The 25,430-nt window shown below is 44.2% G+C and overlaps 1 protein-coding gene across 1 annotated transcript in view; it reads right to left on the bottom strand.

The window, feature by feature from the left end:
- Positions 1-6,750: 6,750 nt before the first annotated feature.
- FTCD (formimidoyltransferase cyclodeaminase) overlaps positions 6,751-25,430 on the bottom strand; it is a 71,826-nt gene continuing 53,146 nt past the window's right edge. Inside the window, exons 10-14 of the mRNA XM_040441877.1 lie at positions 15,687-15,848; positions 15,502-15,545; positions 14,154-14,292; positions 12,885-12,980; positions 6,751-6,867 (exon numbers count right to left, since the gene is read on the bottom strand). Of these exons, the coding sequence (XP_040297811.1) occupies positions 6,784-6,867; positions 12,885-12,980; positions 14,154-14,292; positions 15,502-15,545; positions 15,687-15,848 (525 nt within the window). The 3' untranslated portion in view covers positions 6,751-6,783. The remainder of the gene's footprint in view (positions 6,868-12,884; positions 12,981-14,153; positions 14,293-15,501; positions 15,546-15,686; positions 15,849-25,430) is intronic.

Genomic DNA, 25,430 nt, shown 5'->3' with positions numbered 1-25,430 from the left:
CCCCATCGATACTATGCAGCCTACCTCTAATGACCCTCCTGTGACTCAGGAGATTGTGACTGGTGCGCATCTTGCCACCCCAGAGACCGTGCTTAGCTCACGGAAAAGGGCCTATTCCCGCCAGGCAGAACGGGCGCGGACATGGAAATGCGCGAGAGCGCAATTACCGGAACTGTCTGACTCTTGACAGAGCTTCAGACGAGGAGGCATATGCAGACATGGATTACGGGGCAGAGGAGGATGTCACCCCCCCCGATTCAGGGCCCCTCTACTTCCGCTACTGCGGCCTCCTCTGCCAAGGAGGTGGCTTCCTCCAGTTATGCTAACCGTTCTGAGGTCGTGTTAGATGACTCAGGAGAACCCATGTTCGACCCTGAGTCCTTACATCACCCGCGTTCGGCGGAATGGCTCCCCTCTCCCCATGTGGGGGCTTACTTAGAGCATTGGGTCCGTCACTCGCTTTCCCGCGAGTCACGCAATAAGCTCAGGGCAGAGTGTCCCAGACCAGTAGTACCCAATAAGGTTTGTGACACCCCTACTGTTGACCCCAAGATGGCGCAATTTCTGGCCAAGACTGGCTGGAACTCTAAGAAGGGCCTGGATTCAGCTCTCCGCAGCTGCCAGGACAAGATTCTAGATGTCCTTGGTCCACTGACCAAGATCTTGGAGATGGCCGAGAGGGCTAGGAATGAGGGATCCCAAATAGACCCCGAGGAATTACGGGGTTGGACCCAGCTGGCTATTTGCCTTACTGGTAACGCCAATACGGCTGTGGCGATTGAGAGGCGCAAGTCAATCTTGTTCAAGATAGACCCGAAGCTAGCCAATCTAGCGCTCACTGAAGCGGGAAAGGAAGCACAGGGCCTCCTTTTCGGCGAGTCTTTCATTAAAGACATGAGTCGGTTTGTGGGCACCTTTACCGCGCTTGACAAGGCCCAGAGCTCGATGCGCAGAGTATTTCAGGGTCGGGTCTCTCATCGGGCCGGCAGTGGTAGGGGCCGCCTGTCCGGCCGTTCTAGTTCCCAGGCCCGTGGAGCAAGTAGAGGCTTTGGTGGACATCGTCCATCCTTCCAGGAGCAACGCAACCCGTCTCCTTTCTTCGCCTCCAGAAGAAACCAGTGGCGTTCTCGTTCCTTCCGGGGCAACCCCAACCATCGCAGACCCTTGGGTAAGTGCTCCCCTGACCGGGGATTCTATGGTTCCTTGTGTAGGGGGCAGACTCCAGCGTTTTTCCCACGCTTGGAGTGTCATTACCTCAGACCCGTGGGTCCTCACCACGGTCAAGGGATTTCACATAGAGCTCACGGGGTCCCCCTACCTTGTCCCCTCCCCGCCACTTGTCCCCCTGTCACACACAGCTTGCGCTCTGGTCGACGCGGAGTTGTGCTCCCTCAGACAGAAGCGGGCGATAGAACGAGCGTCCCCATCACGTGGGGCGGTGATCAGCAATATCTTCCTTGTCCAGAAGAAGGGTGGACAGATGAGGCCAGTTATCAATCTGCGCGCGCTGAATGCGGTAGTTCGCTACCGGCATTTCAAAATGGAGGGGATCCATCTTCTTCGGGACTTGTTAGTTCCTGGGGACTGGATGGTAAAGCTGGACCTGAAGGATGCCTACCTGACGGTCCCAGTGGCCACTCACTCCAGGGACCTACTCCAGTTCAGGTGGAACGGCGAGGTCTGGAGGTTCACCTGTCTGCCATTCGGACTGTCGTCAGCTCCTTGGTGCTTCACCAAGTTGCTGCGTCCGGTCGTGTCATGGTTGAGGACTCGGGGCGTCCGCCTAATTATTTTCCTGGACGACATCCTTCTGATGCACGAATCCAGGGTGGGGTTACTGGTACATCTCCAGTGGACGTCGGATTTGCTTTCAGATCTCGGATTCCTCCTCAACATAGAGAAGTCCTGCCTCATCCCGACTCAGAGGATGGAATTCTTAGGATTCACGGTGGATTCTCTCTCGGAGTCCCTCAGTCTGCCGACGGCAAAATTGCGGGCGATCCGCAAGGAACTGAGACATGCGCTTCTCATACCCCATCTCTCATTGCGTCATCTGGCCCGCATCATCGGTCTGTTAGCCTCGTCCATCCAGGCGGTGTTTCCAGCCCCATTACATTACCGTGCGCTCCAGCGTCTGAAGATCGCCCATCTTCGGACCGGTGCATCCTTTGCGGACGCGGTGGTCCTGGATTCGGAGGCCCGAGAGGAATTGAGTTGGTGGATAGCCAATCTGGAGGCGTGGAACGGCAGGGCGATTTTCGGCTCCCTGCCAGAGTTGACCATAGAATCAGATGCGAGCCTCCAGGGTTGGGGCGCCCATTGCAATGGTGTATCTACGGGAGGCCCATGGTCAGCGGAGGAGTCCCTCCTGCACATCAATGCTTTGGAGCTCCTGGCAGGATCTTTCGCGGTGAGGAGTTTTTCCAACGGGATCGCCAACGCTTGCATCAAGTTACGTATGGACAATATATCAGCAGTCCAGTATGTCAACCGTTTGGGGGGTACTCGCTCAGCGACGTTGGCTCGTCTGGCCAAAGACTTTTGGACATTTTGCCTAGCCAGGGACATCATGGTCCAGGCGGAGTACCTACCGGGACTGAACAACGTCCAGGCGGATTGGAACTCGCGCTACCTATCGGATGGCAGCGATTGGCAATTGGACCCTCTGGTCTTCTCAGCTATCTCGGAATTGTGGGGTCCGATGTCTATCGACCTGTTCGCTTCACGGCTGAACAGACAGCTCACCCGTTTTTACAGCTGGCGTCCGGACCCGGAAGCATTAGCAGTGGATGCGTTCCTCCAGGATTGGTCGGTATCCCGCCTGTACGCGTTTCCCCCATTCTCGATGATTCCGAGGACACTCTTGCAGGTGATTCGTCAGCAGGCGGACCTAGTTCTTGTGGTACCGTTCTGGGGGTCTCAGGTCTGGTTCCCCTCGTTGCTGAGGATTCTAGTGGAGATTCCTGTACTTCTCCCGACCCGATCGGATCTCCTCCACAACCCTCTGGGACTACAACATCCCCTTCTACTCGACGGATCCCTGCGGCTGCTGGCATGCCGGATCTCCGGACACCTGGATCGTTCGAGGGAGTTTCGGCAGCAACTCGACAGCTATTGGACAGTGCATGGGCTCCCGGCACTAGGAAGTCGTACCGGGCAGCCTGGAGAACTTGGGCTAACTGGTGCGTGGAACGGGACTTGGATCCCGTTTCGGCACCTGTAACCCACCTGCTAGAGTTTCTCACCTCTCTCTTCGAGGCGGGGAAGGCATATCGGACCATTAACCTGTTTAGGTCCCATGCGGGCTTCGAGGGAGTCGCGGCTGGCCAACATCCGTCTGTTTCTCGCCTGTTAAGGGGGGCTCGTTTATCTCGTCCCCCGCGTCCTCGTTTTTCCACTACATGGGACGTGGCCCTGGTCCTTACCTTCTTGTCCTCCTGGCCCGAGAACTCTGACCTCACAATTAGGCAATTGTCAGCTAAGCTCTTGACGTTATTTTGCCTCATTTCGTGCAAGAGGGTCTCAGATGTGAGGGCTCTTGATCACGACGCGCGTTCCTTTACCCCGGAGGGGGTTACTTTCAACATCTCGCGTCGCACGAAGACCAACATACGTTTCGTGTCCTACCCCAGTTTTCCTGACTCTCCGATTTTATGTCCAGTGGCGTGCCTTAAAGAATACGAGTCCAGGACTCTGGCGCATCGGTCTCCGAACAGTTCTCAGCTGTTCATTTCTATTCGTCATCCTTTTGGACCGGTTTCTAGCCCCACGTTAGCACGCTGGCTTAAATGGGTCATGTCATTAGCGGGTGTGGACACGTCTGTCTTCACGGCCCATTCTGCGCGTGGGGCCTCTGCCACCGCCTTGGCGGTTTCGGGTGCCAGATTAGAGGATGTTATGCGCCTGGCTGATTGGTCCAATGTGACCACTTTCAGGGAGTTCTATTTCCGTCCTCCACCTAATTTATTTGCTTCAATCATTGACGGGCTTTGAACTTGCAATACGAAGCCTCCGTGTCTTGCTGTAAAACTTAATGATTTTCCTATTTCATGACGTAAAGTCATAGTTTTATTAAAGACACGGAGGCGAGTATTGCCCACCCTATTCCCTCCCTTGGGTTTTTTCTCGCAGTTTTTGGTTACAGGGGTCATGTATCATTACCTCTATGTATTATTAACCTTTTAAGTTATTGTGTTTTAGGTTTTATTGTCCTAATGTTCTTGCATTGACATTGTATTTCATGTTATTTATTACAATTCTTATTGTGTTCGGTCACTTGTCACCTGTTTTTCCAGTGGCGAAGGTGGCGTCTGGACATTCTGTCTGGAGATGTTGTTTCACCTAGGCCTATGGTCTGTTTTATTTTCCAGGATGAAGTCTTTCCGTTGCAGTATGCCGTGTTTTCCGGAGGATATGTTCTACAGTTTAGCCTGGTTGGCTAGTTGATTACGCTTCTGGGCGTTGGACTGTCTGTTCCAGTTGAAGTTTGGAGTCATCGTTGTGATGTTCGTGATGTCGGTTCAGTTCGGAGTTACCGTTGGGATGTTCGGGATGTCAGCACCAGAGGATCAAAGAAAGAGGAAGTCACAGAGGAAGAGAGGCCTATTATAGGGGCCAGTGGGGAGGGACCTTGGTTGCTATGGTTCCTTATATGTAAATTTTTCTCTTTGCTGCTATTGGTGGTTCAGTAAAGAAGGAGAAAGCAATACTCGCCTCCGTGTCTTTAATAAAACTATGACTTTACGTCATGAAATAGGAAAATCATTAAGTTTATTTTTATTTTTTTTATGCAAAGTCTCCCTGCCAAGATTTTAAACACAGAACTCTTCTGCAGGAGTTCGCCATTTTAACCACTTCTGCGGTAGCATCAGCAAGGAATCCTGCTGCCATTTTTAATAATGGCAAGGATTCCAAAAACTGTTCTCTGTGGTACGACTTTTTATATGGAGTTTTAATTGCCCCAACCATAGATAGTGACTCCTAGCTACACATGTGGATGAAATATTTAGTCTCAAAATTGCAGAGGTTGCTTCCCATGTTAGTTTGTTTTTCAGAAAATCTTCTACCTTCCGGTCGATTGGATCTCAACTGAGTTGAGTCTTCAAAAAGGAGGCAATGTTTTCTTGGCAATTTTTGCAACCGAAACATCCACTGAATCCCATTTAACAGCGTCCTCTTCACTAAAAGGATATCTCCTCTTTAATCCTTTTGGTAGGAAAATTTTCCAAAATTACTACAATTAAGTATTTTCTCCAAACAATCAAAATAGAACAAGAGCACACTCACAACCACCGGGACCACTCTCTGTTCTCCCACATCATTGCATGTGCCTGAATCTTCTATCATTTTTGCATCCTCACAATGCTTTTATATACATTTATTACCTGCCAAAAGACGCACACCATACACGAACTTTGTGTGCCCATGGCCATATTGCGGCCCGCATATGGTGGGTCCGCAATACACAGGCACCGGCCTGTGTACACTCCGCATCACAGATGTGGTCCCATTCACTTGAATGGGAAACGGATGCACAACGTTCGTGTGCAAGAGGCCTAGGGGACAGGAAAAACAGGCATAGTAGGAAGGGGAGGGCTTTTAACTTCTCTGGATGTGTTTTTCCGGTCCTTCGCAGGGGTGAAGCAAACTGAGGAGTGCTGTAGTGGAGTGGGGGAAATGTAGTTGTCACTTGCTACTTGGCCAGGATTTAGACAAAAATTTATTAAAGAAGCACTCCCACAAAAAGATTTATTCGCGGATATGTTAGAAAAGGTAGAGGATATAAACTATAGTGAAGGTAATCTAACCAGTGACTATTTGTGAGTTACCTCCTCCCTTTTGATCCTCAGCTGTGCCATGTGACCAACACTTTGACTCTCCAAATAAGACAGCATCTTGTATGGACAGAAAGCCAGTTTCTTCATGTATTCCAATGGAAACCTCAATGTCAGCCTTATAGGAACAAATAGTGTCAGTTGGAGATGAGAAAAACAAGCAGCAGGACCCTGCATAGTGTGAATACTGCACAACAAATCGTACAACTCCAGGTGAAGTGAGGCTTACCAGATTAACTTGTGCATGAGCCAGCACAACAATGCTGAGAGCATATGGATCAGACCGCCAGCTAGGTGCAGCTCCACTCCCCTGACACACACACTTCTGAAACCAATGCATGAACGGGGTAACAGCAAAAAGGAGATTCCAGAGTGCTCCTACAGCAGGCCTAATTTCTTAAAATATTAAAACCATATTTAAAAAAAATAATAACTATACATCAGTGCTATGTGTTTCTAGTGTGTGCCACCCGCTTCCTCAGGCACATATCTGGGTATGAGGAAGAGGGTGGCACACCCGTGAAACATGTAACACTGATGTATAGTTTTTTTTTTATATACCGGTTTAATATGTTAATGTTAGCCTAGCTGTAGGAGCACTCTGGAGTGCTGGTAACATTGACACAGCTGGGGATCAGAAGGGAGGCTATAACTCACAAATACGGTCACTGGTAAAAAGATTGCCTTCAGTACAGTTTACGTAATGTACCTTTCTAATGAGCCGGGGAGTAAAAAAAGTTGTGGGAGTGCTTCTTTAACATTGTATGACGACACTTTGATAAATGTTGGTCATGAAAAACATCAAAAATACCATACATGATAAACACAAGGGGGTGACTTATGCCTGTAACAAGGTTCCATTTAATGTCTGTTGTACCAATATTACTTTACAAAAAGTGTAGAACTGTCACAAGTGTCTGAGCAGAGTCCATTTTTATTTTGTCAAATTTTAGCTTCGTCCTTCACAAAGTAGCAGCACAGATTCTGCAGATTTCTTTGCCTCATCCAACAGTTGGGAAACCTTCTTCTGGGTCTAGAGGGGGACAAAGACAAAAAAAATGTCAGCTTCTGTAGGCCTGTCAATGCAATCCGCTAACACCATTGAGCCCCCCCCAAAAAAAATAAAAAAATTCACCAACTACATAGTATGCATCATCTAAACCTCAAGGTAGCAATCCCAGCACAACTTCACTATGGCCACATTACACAAGATAGCAGTTGTTAGTTAACATCAACCATTTAGGTCCAAAATCTATGTTGATGCATGTACATGTTTTATTTTTTTATTTATAAAAGGTATATCAAGGATATATATTATGGAGTTACAGCACTCCCAATTGAACAAATTAAAGCATTTCTTTACTATATATATATATATACACATACATACACACACACATATATACATACACACACATACATACATAGTATGCATATCAAAACAAAGAACTAAAATAAGACAAACAAGGGAAGGGTAGAGGGTAACAGAGGAAAGGGTAAGTGAGAAATATAGGTTACCAGTCAAGATAATTTAGAGATTGGTTGTACTATGTAAGATATAACAAACACTTAAGTAAGCATCAGGTCACATTAACAACATTTTTGCTTTTCTGGGGTAGTCCATTTTTCCCAAATGTCCTCATATCTGTGTGTTATGGGCCAAAGTCAATCGCATTTTTTCATAGCTTTGTATTTTCTTGACTTCCAAGAACCACTCCTTAAGTGGGGGGTGGGGGGGGGGGGTTCTTTCTGCAGCCACTTCCTTGGTATTAATATCTTAGCCGCATTGAGGAAAAGCATACATAACTGACTTTATAGACGCATGACATACATCAAACCAATATATGAGTATGTCCCAATCTCCTCCACATCTCCAACAGCGATCGGGGATCTCTGGGTTTACTCTGTAACAGAGCCGGGGTTTTATACCAGCGTGATGTCAATTTGTATTGCATCTCTTAAGAGATTGAGTGGGCATTTCTCAATATGTAATTTGTATGTGATGCTTTAAATTGAGAGTTTAAATCTTTGCCAAATTTCTCCAGATATGCAAGTGTTTTGTCGAGTCAGTTAATTCGTAACATTTGGAGATCAGGTGATCTCTGGAAGAGCGACTGCGGAGGAGAGACGAGACCACAGTCTCTTTAGCTGTAACAACATGATTGGGGTATATTTTATCTAATAAATCTGAGAGCTTTTGGTATTGGGCTTTGGGAATTGTAACTTGGCCATAAAGATGTTCTAAGGTGTTTAGGGGTGTGATTTTTTTGTTAACGTAAATGGTTTTGAATGGAGTCTCTCCTAATAGTTTATTACTTTTAAATATTCTATGCCATATGTGCCATATGTTGGGGATGAGGCTAATGAGTGGTGTGTCTGGACTGGTTGTAGAGAGAAAGTTTAGTGTTTTATTTAGTGCATGCCATTTTTTAAGTGTATGATGTCAATTTATTTTTAATATAAATGTACTTGATAAATTATATAATTTCGGTTGTCTGCAGCCACCACTAGGAGGTGCTTACTGCATACAGATTTATAGAGCTAGCATTGTACTCAAGGGAAAAAAATGTAAACATTTTAATGCAGTTAGTGAAGGCTGTAGGTCTGCTGTGACAGTAACACAGCAAGCAAAATAGTTCAGCACACCACCAGAAAACCCATGACTATATGGAAGATGTGGTTGATGAGACCAGAGGCCATCTGAGTGGCACTCAGGGGAAGGGAGGGGTTCTGTTTAGTGTTGAAATGAAGAGTACCTCATGAACAAGGCATGCACTGTCCACTAATGCAGGGAAAGCAGAGCTGTAGAGGTGCAAGTCCACTTGTGTGATGCAGCTAGCACATAATTCATTCAGAGGACAGGAGGAGCATTATACAGTATAAGTGGTTAGCAGCCGTCATGCCAAGGAGAAGTGAGGTGCAAACACATGGCACAACCCCCACCTTCCTATCCCCATTGAGGGGTTGAGCACTAGAAAAAGCCTGCAGTTGACTAAAGATGTCTTCCTCCTGTAGTAGAGGGGCCTATGGTGAGTCTCCATTAGTGTTGAGCGCGAATATTCAAATAGCGAATTTTCATCGCGAATTCACAAATATTTCTAATATAGTGATATATATTCGTAATTTCGAATATTCTAGATTTATTTTTCATCAGTAACCTCCCTTCTTGCTTGTGAGCCAATAAGAAGGCTGCAATGTCTTTGTCTGAGCTTAGCAACATCCCTAGCAACCAATAGGAACGTTGCCTACCCCTTACTATATAAGAACCTCCCCAGCAGCCCTTGTATGCAGTATTTTGTAGATCTGAGAGAGAGAGCAGTGTTAACCACTTCAGCCCCCTTAGCTTAAACACCCTTAATGACCAGGCCACTTTTTACACTTCTGACCTACACTACTGACTTTATTGCTGGGTCATGCAACTTACCACCAAATGAAAGCTCTATTAGTGAGAAGAAAAGGAGGTAAAATTCATTTGGTGGTATTTCATTGCTGCTGACATTTTTACTTTTTTTGTTATTAATCGAAATTTAAAGATTTTTTTGCAAAAAAATGACATTTTTCACTTTGTTGTAAAATTTTGCAAAAAAAACGACATCCATATATAAATTTTTCTCAAAATTTATTGTTCTACATGTCTTTGATAAAAAAAAAATTGTTTGGGTAAAAGTTATAGCGTTTACAAACTATGGTACAAAAATGTGAATTTCCGCTTTTTGAAGCAGCTCTGACTTTGAGCTCCCGTCATGTTTCCTGAGGTTCTACAATGCCCAGACAGTACAAACACCCCACAAATGACCCCATTTTGGAAAGTAGACACCATAAGGTATTCGCTGATGGGCATAGTGAGTTCATAGAACTTTTTATTTTTTGTCACAAGTTAGTGGAATATGAGACTTTGTAAGAAAAAAAAAAAAAAAAAATCATCATTTTCCACTAAGTCTCATATTCCACTAACTTGTGACAAAAAATAAAAACTTCTATGAACTCACTATGCCCATCAGCGAATACCTTGGGGTGTTTTCTTTCCAAAATGGGGTCACTTGTGGGGTAGTTATACTGCCCTGGCATTCTAGGGGCCCAAATGTGTGGTAAGTAGTTTGAAATCAAAATGTGTAAAAAATGACCGGTGAAATCCGAAAGGTGCTCTTTGGAATGTGGGCCCCTTTGCCCACCTAGGCTGCAAAAAAAGTGCCACACATGTGGTATCGCCGTACTCAGGAGAAGTTGGGGAATGTGTTTTGGGGTGTCATTTTACATATACCCATGCTGGGTGAGATAAATATCTTGGTCTAATGCCAACTTTGTATAAAAAAAAAAAAATGGGAAAAGTTGTCTTTTGCCAAGATATTTCTCTCACCCAGCATGGGTATATGTAAAATGACACCCCAAAACACATTCCCCAACTTCTTCTGAGTACGGAGATACCACATGTGTGACACTTTTTTGCATCCTAGGTGGGCAAAGAGGCCCATATTCCAAAGAGCACCTTTCGGATTTCACCGGCCATTTTTTACAGTTTTTGATTTCAAACCACTTCTCACGCATTCGGGCCCCTAAAATGACAGGGCAGTATAACTACCCCACAAGTGACCCCATTTTGGAAAGACACCAAGGTATTTCGTGATGGGCATAGTGAGTTCATGGAAGTTTTTATTTTTTGTCACAAGTTAGTGGAATATGAGACTTTGTAAGAAAAAAAAAATATATCATTTTCCGCTAACTTGTGACAAAAAATAAAAAATTCTAGGAACTCGCCATGCCCCTCACGGAATACCTTGGGGTGTCTTCTTTCCAAAATGGGGTCACTTGTGGGGTAGTTATACTGCCCTGGCATTCTAGGGACCCTAATGTGTGGTAAGTAGGTAAAGGACCTGTGAAATCCTAAAGGTGCTCTTTAGAATGTGGGCCCCTTTGCCCACCTGGGCTGCAAGAAAGTGTCACACATGTGGTATCGCCGTATTCAGGAGAAGTTGGGCAATGTGTTTTAGGGTGTCTTTTTACATATACTGCTGGGTGAGAGAAATATCTCGGCAAAAGACAACTTTTCCCATTTTTTATACAAAGTTGGCATTTGACCAAGATATTTATCTCACCCAGCATGGGTATATGTAAAATGACACCCCAAAACACATTGCCCAACTTCTCCTGAGTACAGCGATACCAGATGTGTGACACTTTTTTGCAGCATAGATGCGCAAAGCGGCCCAAATTCCTTTTAGGAGGGCATTTTTAGACATTTGGATCCCAGACTTCTTCTCACGCTTTAGGACCCCTAAAATGCCAGGGCAGTATAAATACCCCACATGTGACCCCATTTTGGAAAGAAGACACCCCAAGGTATTCAATGAGTGGCATGGCGAGTTCATAGAATATTTTTTTTTTTTGGCACAAGTTAGCGGAAATTGATTTTTAATTTTTTTTTTCTCACAAAGTCTCCCTTTCCGCTAACTTGGGACAAAAATTTCAATCTTTCATGGACTCAATATGCCCCTCACGGAATACCTTGGGGTGTCTTCTTTCCAAAATGGGGTCACATGTGGGGTATTTATACTGCCCTGGCATTCTAGGGGCCCTAAAGCGTGAGAAGAAGTCTGGAATATAAATGTCTAAAAAATTTTACGCATTTGGATTCAGTGAGGGGTATGGTGAGTTCATGTGAGATTTTATTTTTTGACACAAGTTAGTGGAATATGAGACTTTGTAAGAAAAAAAAATAATTCCGCTAACTTGGGCCAAAAAAAAAATGTCTGAATGGAGCCTTACAGGGGGGTGAAAAATGACAGGGGGGGGATCAGGGAGTCTATATGGGGTGATCACCCCCCTGTCATTGATCACCCCCCTGTAAGGCTCCATTCAGATGTCTGTATGTGTTTTGCGGATCCGATCCATGTATCCGTGGATCCGTAAAAAACATACGGACATCTGAATGCAGCCTTACAGGGGGGTGATCAATGAGAGGGGGGTGATCAATGACAAGGGGGGGGGGGATCAGGGAGTCTATATGGGGTGATCAGGGGTTCATAAGGGGTTAATAAGTGACAGGGGGGGTGTAGTGTAGTGTAGTGGTGTTTGGTGCTACTTTACTGAGCTGCCTGTGTCCTCTGGTGGTCGATCCAAACAAAAGGGACCACCAGAGGACCAGGTAGCAGGTATATTAGACGCTGTTATCAAAACAGCGTCTAATATACCGGTTAGGGGTTAAAAAAAAAAAATCACATCTCCAGCCTGCCAGCGAATGATCGCCGCTGGCAGGCTGGAGATCCACTCGCTTACCTTCCGTTCCTGTGAGCGCGCGCGCGCCTGTGCGCGCGTTCACAGGAAATCTCGGCTATCGCGAGAGGACGCGTATATGCGTCCACCCAGAAGAGCAGGGCCTCCGCCAGGACGCAATCCTGTGTACGGCGGTCCTGAGGAGGTTAATGCTGGTGCTCTCTGCTTTCCTGTGTCATTACAATATATTACAGATAGTTAGTGGGAGATAGTCAGTGTAGGTTAGATAGTGATACATACAGGCTACATACATAGTGCTGGATCAGGTCACAAAATATTCACATCATTCGTGCCGATTAGCACAATCACGAATATATTGGAGCACTCCATCTGCATATAAAGCTATTCTAATGTTCTGCCGTGCCAACCATTTTCTCCAGTCTCAGGAAACTTTAAGCAGCTTGAAAAATGTAGCTATATAGTGATCCACATCTGTATTGCGTGCGCTTTACGCGAATATTACATTGCAGATTTTCACAATCGTGGATTCAAATATAGTCCCTGCCACTCATTACTAGTCTTCATACCCACAAGCCTATGAAAGACAGATTACAGTAGCTGGGCAGTCTGACATGGAGGTGCTGCATGGGAACAGAGTAGGCAAGAGGAGTAAGAAGAGGCTGCAATGATGACTAACTGGCTAATGCTGCAAAAACTGCATCATGGACTTAAATACTACAAAATTCCTTTACAAAAAATAAAATAAAAAAATGCAGCAATATTTTAGTTTTATTACTTTTGACACAGTCATGCATAGTTTTACACCCAACTTGCTATTACCTGACTTTTAAATTCCTCATCCTTGATCTCTCGGAGGTTGATGAGAACATTGAAATAAGCTCCAAACGCTCCAGTCTCTAAAGCTTTAGCGGCTACCTAAGTTAAAAGAATAATCATAAGTCCCACGTAAAACACAGTATAAAAAAAACAAACAAAAAAGCACAACATTTAGAGCACCCATACCAAGTTTCCTGTCCGGGCGAACATAAAGCCAAAAACTGGTATGCTAACTGGATACGAAGTGATGTAATTAAGAAAAAAAAAATTACAACGTACAAAACTATCATTGCAAAGAAGGGGAGATTAATTAAAACTTGTGCAAGGGAAAAGTAGAACAGTTGTCTGTAGCAACAAATAAGGGCTCAGCTTTAATTTTCTAAAACACGTGCAACAAACAGAATCTAAAGTCAGTTGCTATGAGCAAATTCTGTATTATTTTTGTATTAATTAGATAATCCTCAAGGCTAGGCTTCACAGAGACTTTGCATACATTGCAAGTAATCCTAACTGTATATAAGTGAACGGGGTTGCATTGAGACCTGCAGGTTTCTGTGACCACAACATGATCGTTGCAAGAAATCCAACCCTGCAATTTCAAACATTCAACATATTCACTTCCATCATCGTGATGACTTGTACGCAGCACTACACTGCAATATTTTCCCACGTGCAGTGTCACAGCCAAAGTTACCATGTGGCCTCAGCCTACATCTCAGTCCTAATGCTCTCCGACATCCTGCAAACTATGAAACAAACAATCATGATAGTCATAGGTCCAACCCATTAGCCTTCCCGCTAGGGCTAAGAAGGCTGTCCTGCCTGCCACATTCAGGTACTAGGGAGTCGGGACACCCCAAAGATCTGCCATTTTGGAAATTCTCTGACCAGTCATATAGCCATCACAATTTGGTGCTAGTCAGTTATTCAGGTCCTTACATTTCTCCAATTTCCTGTTTCCAACAAATCAATTTTCAGTCCTTTATAGGCGCCATTGTAACAAGATAATCAATGGTATTCACTTCACCCGTCAGGGTTTTTTAACGTTATGGACTTCATGCTTTATTTAATTTGGTGCAGTCCCTTTCATTTCTGCTTGGATACATCTCTAGATATATTTATTCAGAAATTCAAATATACTATGCCAAATAAAAATACTTGTAATTGGCTGTAGGAAGGTTAGGTGTTTGCTGTTACCAAAATTAGTCTAATACACTGTAAAAGTAAAAAAATAAAAAATTAATCGTAAAACATTTAATGCCATGTCATTACCTGCAAGTCTGATATACACGATGGATTGCCATGTTTAGAGAGCTCCAAAAGTGGCTTCCACAAAGTACTTATTTTTTCAGCCAGGCTTAAGGGGACACCTACTGCCTCCTTCAGGCCATTCTGTAGAGCCTGGAAACGTCTGTTGAGTGTAAAAAAGTAAGAATACATGACAAATTACCAGGGTCAAAACATACCTCATCAAAATACAATGCAGGGAGTGGAACATGGTTAGCTCCAGGTGTAAGCCCTGCAGCTACAGAGTCAGAAAGAGCCCTGGTCTACCCCACCCTTGACAAAACAAACATAGAACATACATTTCCAGCACCTGCTCAGAATTGCTTGGTATTAATGCTGAACCAAGGAGGAACATAGTATTGTTAATATACTCCATATATGCACCATCAAGAGGATCATCCATTCAAGGACAACTGAAATCGTTCCTCCTGTCCAAGGTTATATTTGTAAAAGTTTATATCATCACTCAGTTCATGGTTTACTAGTAATAGAGGTTTGTATTGGCCATTAGACTGCACATAAGTATTGTATAGTGTTAATATATTGTACACATACCGCACAATATAGGTAAGTGAAGTGTGGCTGAGAAACTTAAAAATCACATAAAAATCTGATTAAAAAAAATTAATACACATTTCATTTTGTGGTTTATCCTAACCATGAAATCAAATGTCAGAAAAGAGAGAGAAAAAAAAAACTAAAAAAACATACCAGTGGGTATAAAATAATGTGCCTCCCAAGTCCAAACCCAAAAACAAACAGGTCACACCTCCTAAATGGTTGTTAGTAAATACCTTAAGCCTCATGCACACAACTGTTTGAGTCCACATCCAAGCTGCATTTTTTGCAGCTCGGATTCGGACCCATTCACTTCAATAGGGTTGCAAAATATGCGGACAGTACTCTGTGTGCTGTCCACATCCATTGCTCCAATCCATGGCCTTGAAAAAAAAAAAAAATTATAAATAATGTATATATGAACATGTCCTATCCTTGTCAGTTTTGCAGACAATAGGCATTTCTGTAATGGGTGACCCGTTCTGTAAATTGCGGAACGCACAAGGGCGGCATACATGTTTTGTGGATCAGAAATTTGCAGACTGCAAAACACAGCGCGGTTATGTGCATATAGCCTTAAAATGCATGTTGAACATCCCCTGATGACCAAGTAAGCCCAAAAGCCCCTCGCATCTACAAGATATAACTGTTGTCTTATACATAGCGACACCTGGGGAATGTGCTGCTGCCAAATGTTATTTGGGCAAGAGGTCAGTAAAGTGATAGGTTTACAGAACATCTCAGACATTTGTCGTAGTAAAACATTTGCTCTCACATTTGTTGCTCTTCTTCAGTCTGTTTGGGAAGCTTTAGAGCGGCCTGCAGATGGGAACACAAGAGGAGAAAACAGACATGTATGCAGTAAAAGATTTCAAAGGCTGAACAGCTACAGCTAAATCCAGGCGCTGAGGAAAAAGCAGAGCCTGGGAGGATTTAAGAAAAAAAAAAAAAAAAAATTACCATATAGCTTCCAAATGCATTAGAGTCTGAATCCACAATAGTTAGTAACTGATCGACTGCATGATGAAAAGAAGGAATCAGCGCTCTCATTACTCCATCCAAAGACTCAAATTGACGTTTTCCATAAGTCATCTGCCCCACCATACATCCCAGTGCTGCGCCCTAAAATGAAAGCGTTAGTTTATCAACTAAAGTTCAGTTCTATAATCAGGTGGGACATACACCACATCTGCATCAAACCTCAAAATCCAGTTAGGCGAGTGAGGAAGCAAGCCTGGTGTTCTGTGTAATCCCTCGACATCTATACATACTATATATTTCCAACAACCCCATAATCGTTAAAAAAAAAAAAAAAATTGTCAGCCGGCTTAATAGTGGCCCCGACCTATGCTAATATATTTATGCGCCGTTGGAGGAGGACGTCGTGTATGTGTCCCACCACTTCAGACATGTTCTGCGGTGGTGGGAGATACATAGATGACCTCCTCCTCATATGGACTAGCAGTGAGACTGAATTGTGCAATTTTCACATTTTCTTGAACAATATTGATGATGCACTGCAGTTTACTTTGACCCACTCCATGACTGATATACAATTTCAGGACATCAGGGTGGTCTTTTCCGATGGCAGACTGTATACCCAATTGTACAGTAAATCCACAGATAAAAACACCATTTTATTATACAACAGTTGTCATCCCAGGAAGATGGTAAAACATCTTCCATATTATCAGAGCGAGACGAATAGTGTTGGATCATAAAAATTTGGACACTACGATTAAGACAATGATTGACAAATTCCTTAAAAGCGGTTATCCATACAAATTACAAGAACAAAAAGATGGTGTTTGGAGAGAAAGTCCACCCTGGTGAATCAGAAATCCAAACAGAGGCAGTCCAGGATCCCTTTTATTTCCACATACACGGAACGTAGTGTTGAAATAGCCAAAATTATCAGATGACACTGGAACATCTTAGGTGCATGTCACAAAAATGTACCAGAGTTGAATTTAGCTCCCCTGTTGTCATATCGAAAATCAAAAAACCTGCGTGACCAATTGGTCAAGGCAGACGTAGGACCTAAGAAAGTCACTAGGCAAACTACATTGACACAGCCAAGCACGGGTTGTTTCCTATGTCTTGGCTGTGTGAATTGTAGATATATATGCAAAAGGTAGTTGCTTTACACATCCATATTCAGTTTCCATCCATCCCATTCGTTTTTATCCAACATGTATTTCTGATCATGTTATATATGTTTTATCGTGTCCGTGCAACTTGCTTTATGTTGGTGAGACCTCTACTGATCTAAAAAAAGAGTTTGAATAATCACCGTAATACATATAGGAAAAAAAATTATATATATAAAATCGCCTTGACTTACCTGTATTCAGACATTTCTCTGAATTAAAACACAAAAAGAGAAAGACTTGAGATGTTGGATCGTTGATAATGTCCCAATGCCCAGAAGAGGGGGCAGTAGGGTTAATCTTCTTCAGAAAAAAGAACTACAATGGATTTATAAAGTTGAATAGTCTCAGGCCCAATGGCCTTAATGTTGATTTCAGGTTTACAAAAGGTATAGGGATTTTTGTGGCCTGCCCTCTGCCCCTAGCATTTGGGCAATCTGCCTGCTGTTGAATAGGAAGTAATATTAGGACGATTATAAGTTTTCTGCATTTTTTTACCTATTGGTTATACTTACTCTTTTTCTTCTCTTTTAAGATGATCTTCAGAAGAGGAATGAAGATTGGGATGGATTTGTGATTAATGCCGACAGATAGTGATAGCGACTTATTTTAGTAATTCGTTTTTTTTATTTAAAGCATGCCCAGGCTGCGTCATGAGTATATTGGTACAGTATCATGACATGTTGGTTCATATGTATGAATTATGACCATTTGAGGAGAACCCTCTGGGGCAGTATGCGATTGGATTTACAGGGTATATTGGTGTAGTTCTCACACTAGTGTGCGTGGGATCTGCCTTATGTTCCCTGGCAGCGAGTAGTGTGTGCCTGGCGGTGCGCGCTTTTGCCATCATGTCCATGCAACCCTTCTTTGCCCCTATTCTGATATATTTTGTGGCGGAATATGGATGTGCTGTGGGGCAATTGGGTATGTCGATGACTGACGTACACGCCGGGAGACACATTACCCTCTGCCCTCTTCCAACATTGCCACTGGAATGTGGAACGCTGTATTGCGCATGCTCTGCAGACGCGCTCAAGTTAGGCGACTCAAGCTGTCATACACCTATTGAAACCAACATTATTAAGCAAAAGTAGAGCATGATAAAATCAATGAAAAAAATAATAATTATATATATATATATATATATATATATATATATAATTATTTTTTTCATTGATTTTATCATGCTCTACTTTTGCTTAATAATGTTGGTTTCAATATGTGTAGATCCAATATAAAAGGTAATACTTTGTGTAGTATCCAGGATTTTATATATAAAAAAACGCACAGGTACCGCAGTGACAACGCAGCTGTTACATGTGTGTTTTTTAGTTTTGGGGAAGAATGGTTTTATTTTAATAGATGCATAGAATGGAATATATTTACTAAAAGGAAATATCACTGTTACTATTTAATGTTAAAAAAAAGCGGTTTTTTTTGTTATTGTTCTAACCATAACATTTATGAGTGGAACGGTAGGCAAGTACTCTTCCTCTTATTTAATAAAAAAAAGAAGAAACGCACAGATGCCGCATCAAAAACGCATAGTGCATAGGTGCGTTTTCTCTTTAGGAGAGACATAGGCTCAATATATACACATGGATGAAATTGCAAATTTATGACTTATTGCTAAAGGTCAAAAAATAGATCTTTTTACTTTTAAGTCCATTCATTATGACACCATGAATGAAATTGCATAGTAATGATAGACACCTGAGTTAATTGACAAACAGGATCTGACGTCTGAACATTGACCAATAGGACCATAGAAGACTCAGTATAAAAGAGGGGTTTGGAAAAGGGGGGATGCATACCACTGAGGAAGGGGTGAACGTTGGACCCCGAAACGCGTCTGGTGCTACATCCCCCACTTTTGTACCAACTATCGACTACCAACTGACCAGAGGTGGGCTGTATATCAACAAAAGTCTTTGACATAACATCGCTGTGGAACTATCATCATAAGGCCGGGATCCTTTGGCCCAAGCAGTGAAGTCAAATTCATCAATAGAGCCATTTTCAACCTCCCGATAAAGTAGTGCTGTACCCATAGAGGCACATTTGGGGAGTTACGACACCTCGAGGTCTGGATGAAATTCTGGTTGATTAATAAGGTAAAACTTTACTTGCAAGCAACTCAGTAGCGGGACGCTGCTACCCACGCTGTAATCAGGTGTGGAGCTTTGGACATAGTCTTTGTCGCGACAATTTTATCGATACTCAGTGTCTGACTTTTATAGGATCGCATATTTTACTGGTCATTATATCATTGAATATTCTGTCGAATATTGTCATTACTGATTGTTATATCGAGAAGCATCGAATATCCTGTTGAATATTTCTATTACTTATTCCTTGAGTCAGTACTATATTGAATATGGTCATCCGTCGATTATTGTCATCCAATTGTCGAATATTGATAGCAGCCGTCCATTGTTTATTGTATGTATTGCTACTATAATTTATTCCTTGAGCTAGTATTTTATTGAATATTGTTATTTATCCCATGTTTTATTAAAGACCCAGTTGAATATTGTTATCCACTATCCATCAGAATCAGATTTTTCGAATATTGACATTTACTATATGTAAGATCAACTTAATATATTGCCTAAATATTACTGTTTTTAGCACTAAATAATAAAAGTATATTACTTATTCAAACCACATGGTCAGTTTTCTTTGAGTGCCCTGTCTATTTATATAATATTGTTTCCCCTAATTGAGTGAGTTCTCATTTTGACAGGTGCACCTTTTTTGGTGTCCATTTCTCCTAGTGCGACATCTGACCTATAGATTATTACTCAAATATTGTTCACAAATTTGTCTAAATCTGTGTTAGTGAGCACTTCTACTTTGCCGAGATAATCCATCCCACATCACAGGTGTGGCATATCAAGGTGCTGATTAGACAGCATGAATATTGCACAGGTGTGCCTTAGACTGGGGGGGGGGGTCAGAAAACCAGTCAGTATCTGGTGTGGCCACCTGTCACGAGGGTGTCGAGGACCACGCCTGACTCAGTTATACCCGGGGTCAGGAAGTCGCAGCGGTTGGCTGCACGCTCTATTTAAGATAGGGCTGTTTTCCTTATGGTAGCTTTCTGGGTTTGCTTAGCAAACCCTTTTGGCTCACTCAGGGATCCGTAGCTCCTTCTCCTCAGCTGTTCCTTGTCCAGCACTCCCAGACCTCCTTATATTCCTCTCTCACACTTCTCTGGTTGCCAGAGATAGAGCTTCCTGCCTGGACATCTATTCTGACCTTCTGGAGCTGTGTTGCTGCGTTCGCTGGTAGTTGGTCCAGAACGCTACCCTCCGGATCCCTGTTGGACCTTTTTGGTTTATTGTGCTCGCCCACCTGGGTGTATGTGTTTGTATGTTTTGTCTGTCCTCTCCCTGGTGTTTCCCTCTTAGTGATAGTGGTGTGGACTAGCGATCCCACCGGCCTGTTCACTATCCAGGGCTCATATTAGGGAAAGCCAGGGTTTAGGCACGTGATCGCCGCACGGGTGAGGAACCCGTCTAGGGACGTCAGGGCAGTCAGGTGCCAGCCGCAAGGTGAGTTAGGGGTCACCACCTTTCCCTCTCCCTTGGGCAGGGCTTTCCCTGTTTTCCTCCCTGTGCGTGACGTCTGTCATTACATTATCTCTGGCCCTTATTTTGTGTAGGTAAAAAAAAAAAAAATAATTTTTTACCTACTTAGAATCCAGTATGGATCAAATTGCTGCTCTGTCCAAACAATTTCATGGCCTGTCTTTGGAGGTGGTAGGATTGAAGGCGTCGGTCCTCCAGCAACAGCAGCAATTACAACTGACTCCAAGCCCAGCGGTTGCTACTGGTAACCAGGTTGTTGCGGAACCCAAGGTCCCTCTCCCTGACAGATTTTCTGGGGGAAGGGACAAGTTTTTGACATTCCGTGAGGCCTGTAAGTTATATTTTAAACTGCGCCCTTACTCCTCTGGTAATGAAGATCAGTGGGTGGGGGTTGTTATTTCCCTGCTGCAGGGGGATCCGCAGTCCTGGGCGTTCTTTACCTACTGATTCCCAGGCTCTTCGGTCAGTGGATGAGTTTTTCGGGGCCTTGGGTCTCATATGATGACCCTGACCGAGTCGCCCTGGCTGAATCAAGATTACGGAGACTCTTACAAGGAGAGCGGCCGGTAGAGGAGTATTGCTCTGAATTCCGTAGGTGGGCTACGGATACCCAATGGAACGACCCGGCTCTCAGGAGTCAGTTCTGCTCTGGGTTATCCAAAAGGGTTAAGGATGCGCTTGCATTATATGAGACCCCCTTTTCCCTTGATGCGGTTATGTCCCTTTCTATCCGAATAGATAGACGCCTTAGGGACAGGTTGAAAAAACCGGAGCAATTGGTAACCCCTCCCAGGCAGCAGTTAGTCTGTACGGACTTAGACGAGCCTATGCAGCTAGGAGGAACTACTAGTCAGGTCCGTCCTCCTGAGGCTCGCCGTAGGCGTGGGGTTTGTTTTTTTTGTGGGGAGAGGGGTCATTTCATTAATGTCTGTCCTTCTTTCCTCAGAAACAAAAGACCGTCGGAAAAACTACTAACCCCAGGCTGTGTGGAGGATGTCAGCCGGGGGGTATACGTTTCCTCCATACGTACATCGCAATTTGTGTTGCCAGCGGTTATTTTTGGTGATAAGACGGAGACTATTTCTTTCTTTCTAGACAGTGGAGCAGGGGTAAATTTGATAGATGCCCATTTTGCCCGCACTTTGGGTTTGTCTCTGTACTTTACAGAGACCCATTCCCATATTCGCTATTGATTCTGCTCCCCTGTCTCAGAGAAACCTCACGCACATTGTTCATAATTTACACCTTCGGGTAGGGGACCACCATAACGAGATGCTTTCAGGTTATGTTCTGGAGGGGCTTCCCACTCCGGTAGTGCTGGGTCTTCCCTGGTTGGTAGCGCACAATCCAGTGGTGGATTGGCAGGCCAGGGAGATATTGGAGTGGAGTGAGCAGTGCAGAGAAAATTGCTTAAATAGCAATTGCTTAGTCGCCTCCATAACTACCCTACCTACATTTATTTCGGACTTTGAGGATGTTTTTTCTGAAAAGGGTTGTCAGAAGTTACCACCTCATCGTCCTTATGATTGCCCGGTTAACCTTATTCCCGGCGCAAAATTACCCAAGACCAGGTTATATAATCTTTCGGGTCCAGAGAGACAAGCCATGAAAGATTATATCTCCGAGAGCTTGGCTAAGGGACACATCAGACCCTCTTCTTCACCCGTGGCTGCAGGGTTTTTCTTCGTTAAAAAGAAAGATGGGGGCCTGCGTCCTTGCTTAGATTTTCGAATTAAATCAGATAACCATCCGAGACCCATACCCTCTTCCTCTCATTCCTGACCTGTTTAATCAGATTGCGGGTGCTAGGTGGTTCTCCAAACTTGAACTTAGGGGTGCCTACAATCTGATTCGTATTAAGGAGGGGGATGAGTGGAAGACAGCGTTTAACACCCCTGAGGGGCATTATGAAAATCTAGTTATGCCTTTCAGTCTGACCAATGCTCCTGCCGTCTTTCAACATTTCGTTAATGACATTTTTAGTCATCTAATCGGCAGGTTTGTGGTAATATACCTAGATGATATTTTAATTTATTCGTCTGATCTGAAAACACATGAGGTGCATGTCAGACAAGTACTGCAGGTCCTACGGACGAATGAATTATATGCTAAAATTGAAAAATGTGTCTTCGCCGTTCAGGAGATACAATTCCTGGGTTATTTTTTATCTGCGTCAGGTTTCCGTATGGATCCTAGGAAGGTCCAGGCAATTTTAGATTGGGATCTTCCTGAGAACCTCAAAGCACTACAACGGTTCTTGGGCTTCGCAAATTTCTATAGGAAATTCATTAAAAATTATTCACTTATTGTAAAACCGCTTACTGACATGACTAGGAAGGGGACTGATTTTTCTAAATGGTCTGACGCCGCTAAAGTTGCTTTTTCCTCTCTAAAAGAGGTTTACCTCAGCACCTGTACTGGTCCAACCTGATGTCTCTCAGCCTTTTATTGTTGAAGTCGATGTGTCAGAGGTGGGAGTGGGGGCGGTGCTGTCTCAGGGTCCGTCTCCTGGCAAATGGCGTCCTTGTGCTTTCTTTTCTAAAAAACTATCTGCAGCAGAAAAGAACTAAGATATTGGCAATAGGGAACTATTAGCTATTAAACTTGCGTTTGAGGAGTGGCGTCATTTCTTAGAGGGGGCAGTCCACCCCGTCACTGTGATTACGGACCACAAAAATCTTCTGTACCTCGAGTCAGCTAAGCGTCTCACCCCTAGACAGGCTAGGTGGTCGCTATTTTTTACCAGGTTTAACTTTGTGATTACCTATTGTCCTGGGGCAAAGAACACCAAGGCTGATGCACTATCTCGTTGTTTCCCTGGAGGGGGTAATGTGAGTGATCCGGTACCCATTCTTCAAAAGAGGAGTGGTTGTTTCTGCGGTACACTCTGTTTTGGAGGGGAAGGTGTTAGAGGCCCAGGGGGACGCCCCGGTCTCTTGCCCCTCAGAGAAATTGTTTGTACCGTTGAACTTACGTTTCGAATTATTAAAGGAACATCATAATTCGGCACTTGCTGGGCACCCGGGTAGTAAAGCAACCTTGGAACTATTGTCTCGTCGTTTTTGGTGGCCAAGGTTGCGTCAGGATGTATTGGATTTTGTGTCTTCTTGTTCTACCTGTGCGCGCGCAAAAGTTTCACATACACGTCCTGCAGGGTCTCTATTACCACTCGTCATTCCCAATAGACCGTGGACACATCTGTCAATGGATTTTATCACTGACTTACCTTTGTCTGCGGGTAAAACAGTTATTTTGGTAGTAGTGGACAGGTTTAGCAAAATGGTACACTTCATTGCGTTACCCGCACTACCTAATGCTAAGACTCTTGCTCAGGTATTAGTCAGTGAAATCGTGAAGCTTCACGGGGTCCCCTCTGATGTTGTTTCGGATCGGGGTACCCAGTTTATTTCTAAATTTTGGAAAGCTTTTTGTTCCCGTTTGGGGGTACACTTGTCCTTTTCCTCAGCTTTCCATCCTAAGTCGAATGGACAGACTGAGCGTACCAACCAAAACCTTGAGACATATCTAAGATGTTGTGTCTGAAAACCAAGAGGTGGTCATCATATTTACCGTTAGCTGAGTTTGCCATAAATAATCGTCGTCAGGAATCCACTGGCAAGTCACCATTTCTTGGTGCATATGGTTTTCATCCCCAATTCTGTACTTTCAAAGAGGGGGGGTCTTCTGGGGTTCCCGAAGAGGAACGGTTTTCGTCATCTTTCATCGGTATGGCAGAAGGTGCAAGCTAACTTGAAAAATATGGGAGGTAAATACAAATGCATGGCTGATAAGAGACGGTCGCCAGGTCCGGACCTAGGAGTGAATGACTATGTGTGGTTGTCTACTAGGAATATTAAATTGAAGGTTCCCTCTTGGAAACTGGGTCCTAGGTTTATTGGCCCTTACAAAATTGTAGCCATCATCAACCCCGTGGCTTTTCGCCTGGAGTTACCTCAGACTTTTAAAATTCATAATGTTTTTCATAAGTCGTTACTCAAAAAATATGTTCCACCTCTAGAACCATCACCGCTGCCACCCCCTCCTGTTGTCGTGGATGGTAACCTAGAATTTCAGATATCCAAAATTGTTAATTCTCGTCGGGTCCGCCGCTCTCTTCAATATCTGGTGCATTGGAGAGGTTACGGTCCCGAGGAAAGAATGTGGGTTCCTGCGTCTGAGGTAAACGCCGACAGGTTAGTTCGGGTTTTTCATGCCTCTCATCCTGAGAGACCTGGTCCTGAGTGTCCGGAGGCCCCTCGTAGAGAGGGGGGTACTGTCACGAGGGTGTCGAGGACCACGCTTGACTCAGTTATACCCGGGGTCAGGAAGTCGCAGCGGTTGGCTGCACACTCTATTTAAGATAGGGCTGTTTTCCTTATGGTAGCTTTCTGGGTTTGCTTAGCAAACCCTTTTGGCTCACTCAGGGATCCGTAGCTCCTTCTCCTCAGCTGTTCCTTGTCCAGCACTCCCAGACCTCCTTATATTCCTCTCTCACACTTCTCTGGTTGCCAGAGATAGAGCTTCCTACCTGGACATCTATTCTGACCTTCTGGAGCTGTGTTGCTGCGTTCGCTGGTAGTTGGTCCAGAACGCTACCCTCCGGATCCCTGTTGGACCTTTTTGGTTTATTGTGCTCGCCCACCTGGGTGTATGTGTTTGTATGTTTTGTCTTTCCTCTCCCTGGTGTTTCCCTCTTAGTGATAGTGGTGTGGACTAGCGATCCCACCGGCCTGTTCACTATCCAGGGCTCATATTAGGGAAAGCCAGGGTTTAGGCACGTGATCGCCGCACGGGTGAGGAACCAGTCTAGGGACGTCAGGGCAGTCAGGTGCCAGCCGCAAGGTGAGCTAGGGGTCACCACCTTTCCCTCTCCCTTGGGCAGGGCTTTCCCTGTTTTCCTCCCTGTGCGTGACGTCGGTCATTACACCACCATTTGCCTCACGCAGTGCAACACATCT

Source organism: Bufo bufo, chromosome 7, assembly GCF_905171765.1.
Source record: "Bufo bufo chromosome 7, aBufBuf1.1, whole genome shotgun sequence".
NCBI classification, from domain to species: Eukaryota; Metazoa; Chordata; class Amphibia; order Anura; family Bufonidae; genus Bufo; species Bufo bufo.
The sequence above is the reverse complement of the archived record's forward strand: the minus strand, read 5'-3'. Positions and strand labels throughout refer to the sequence as shown.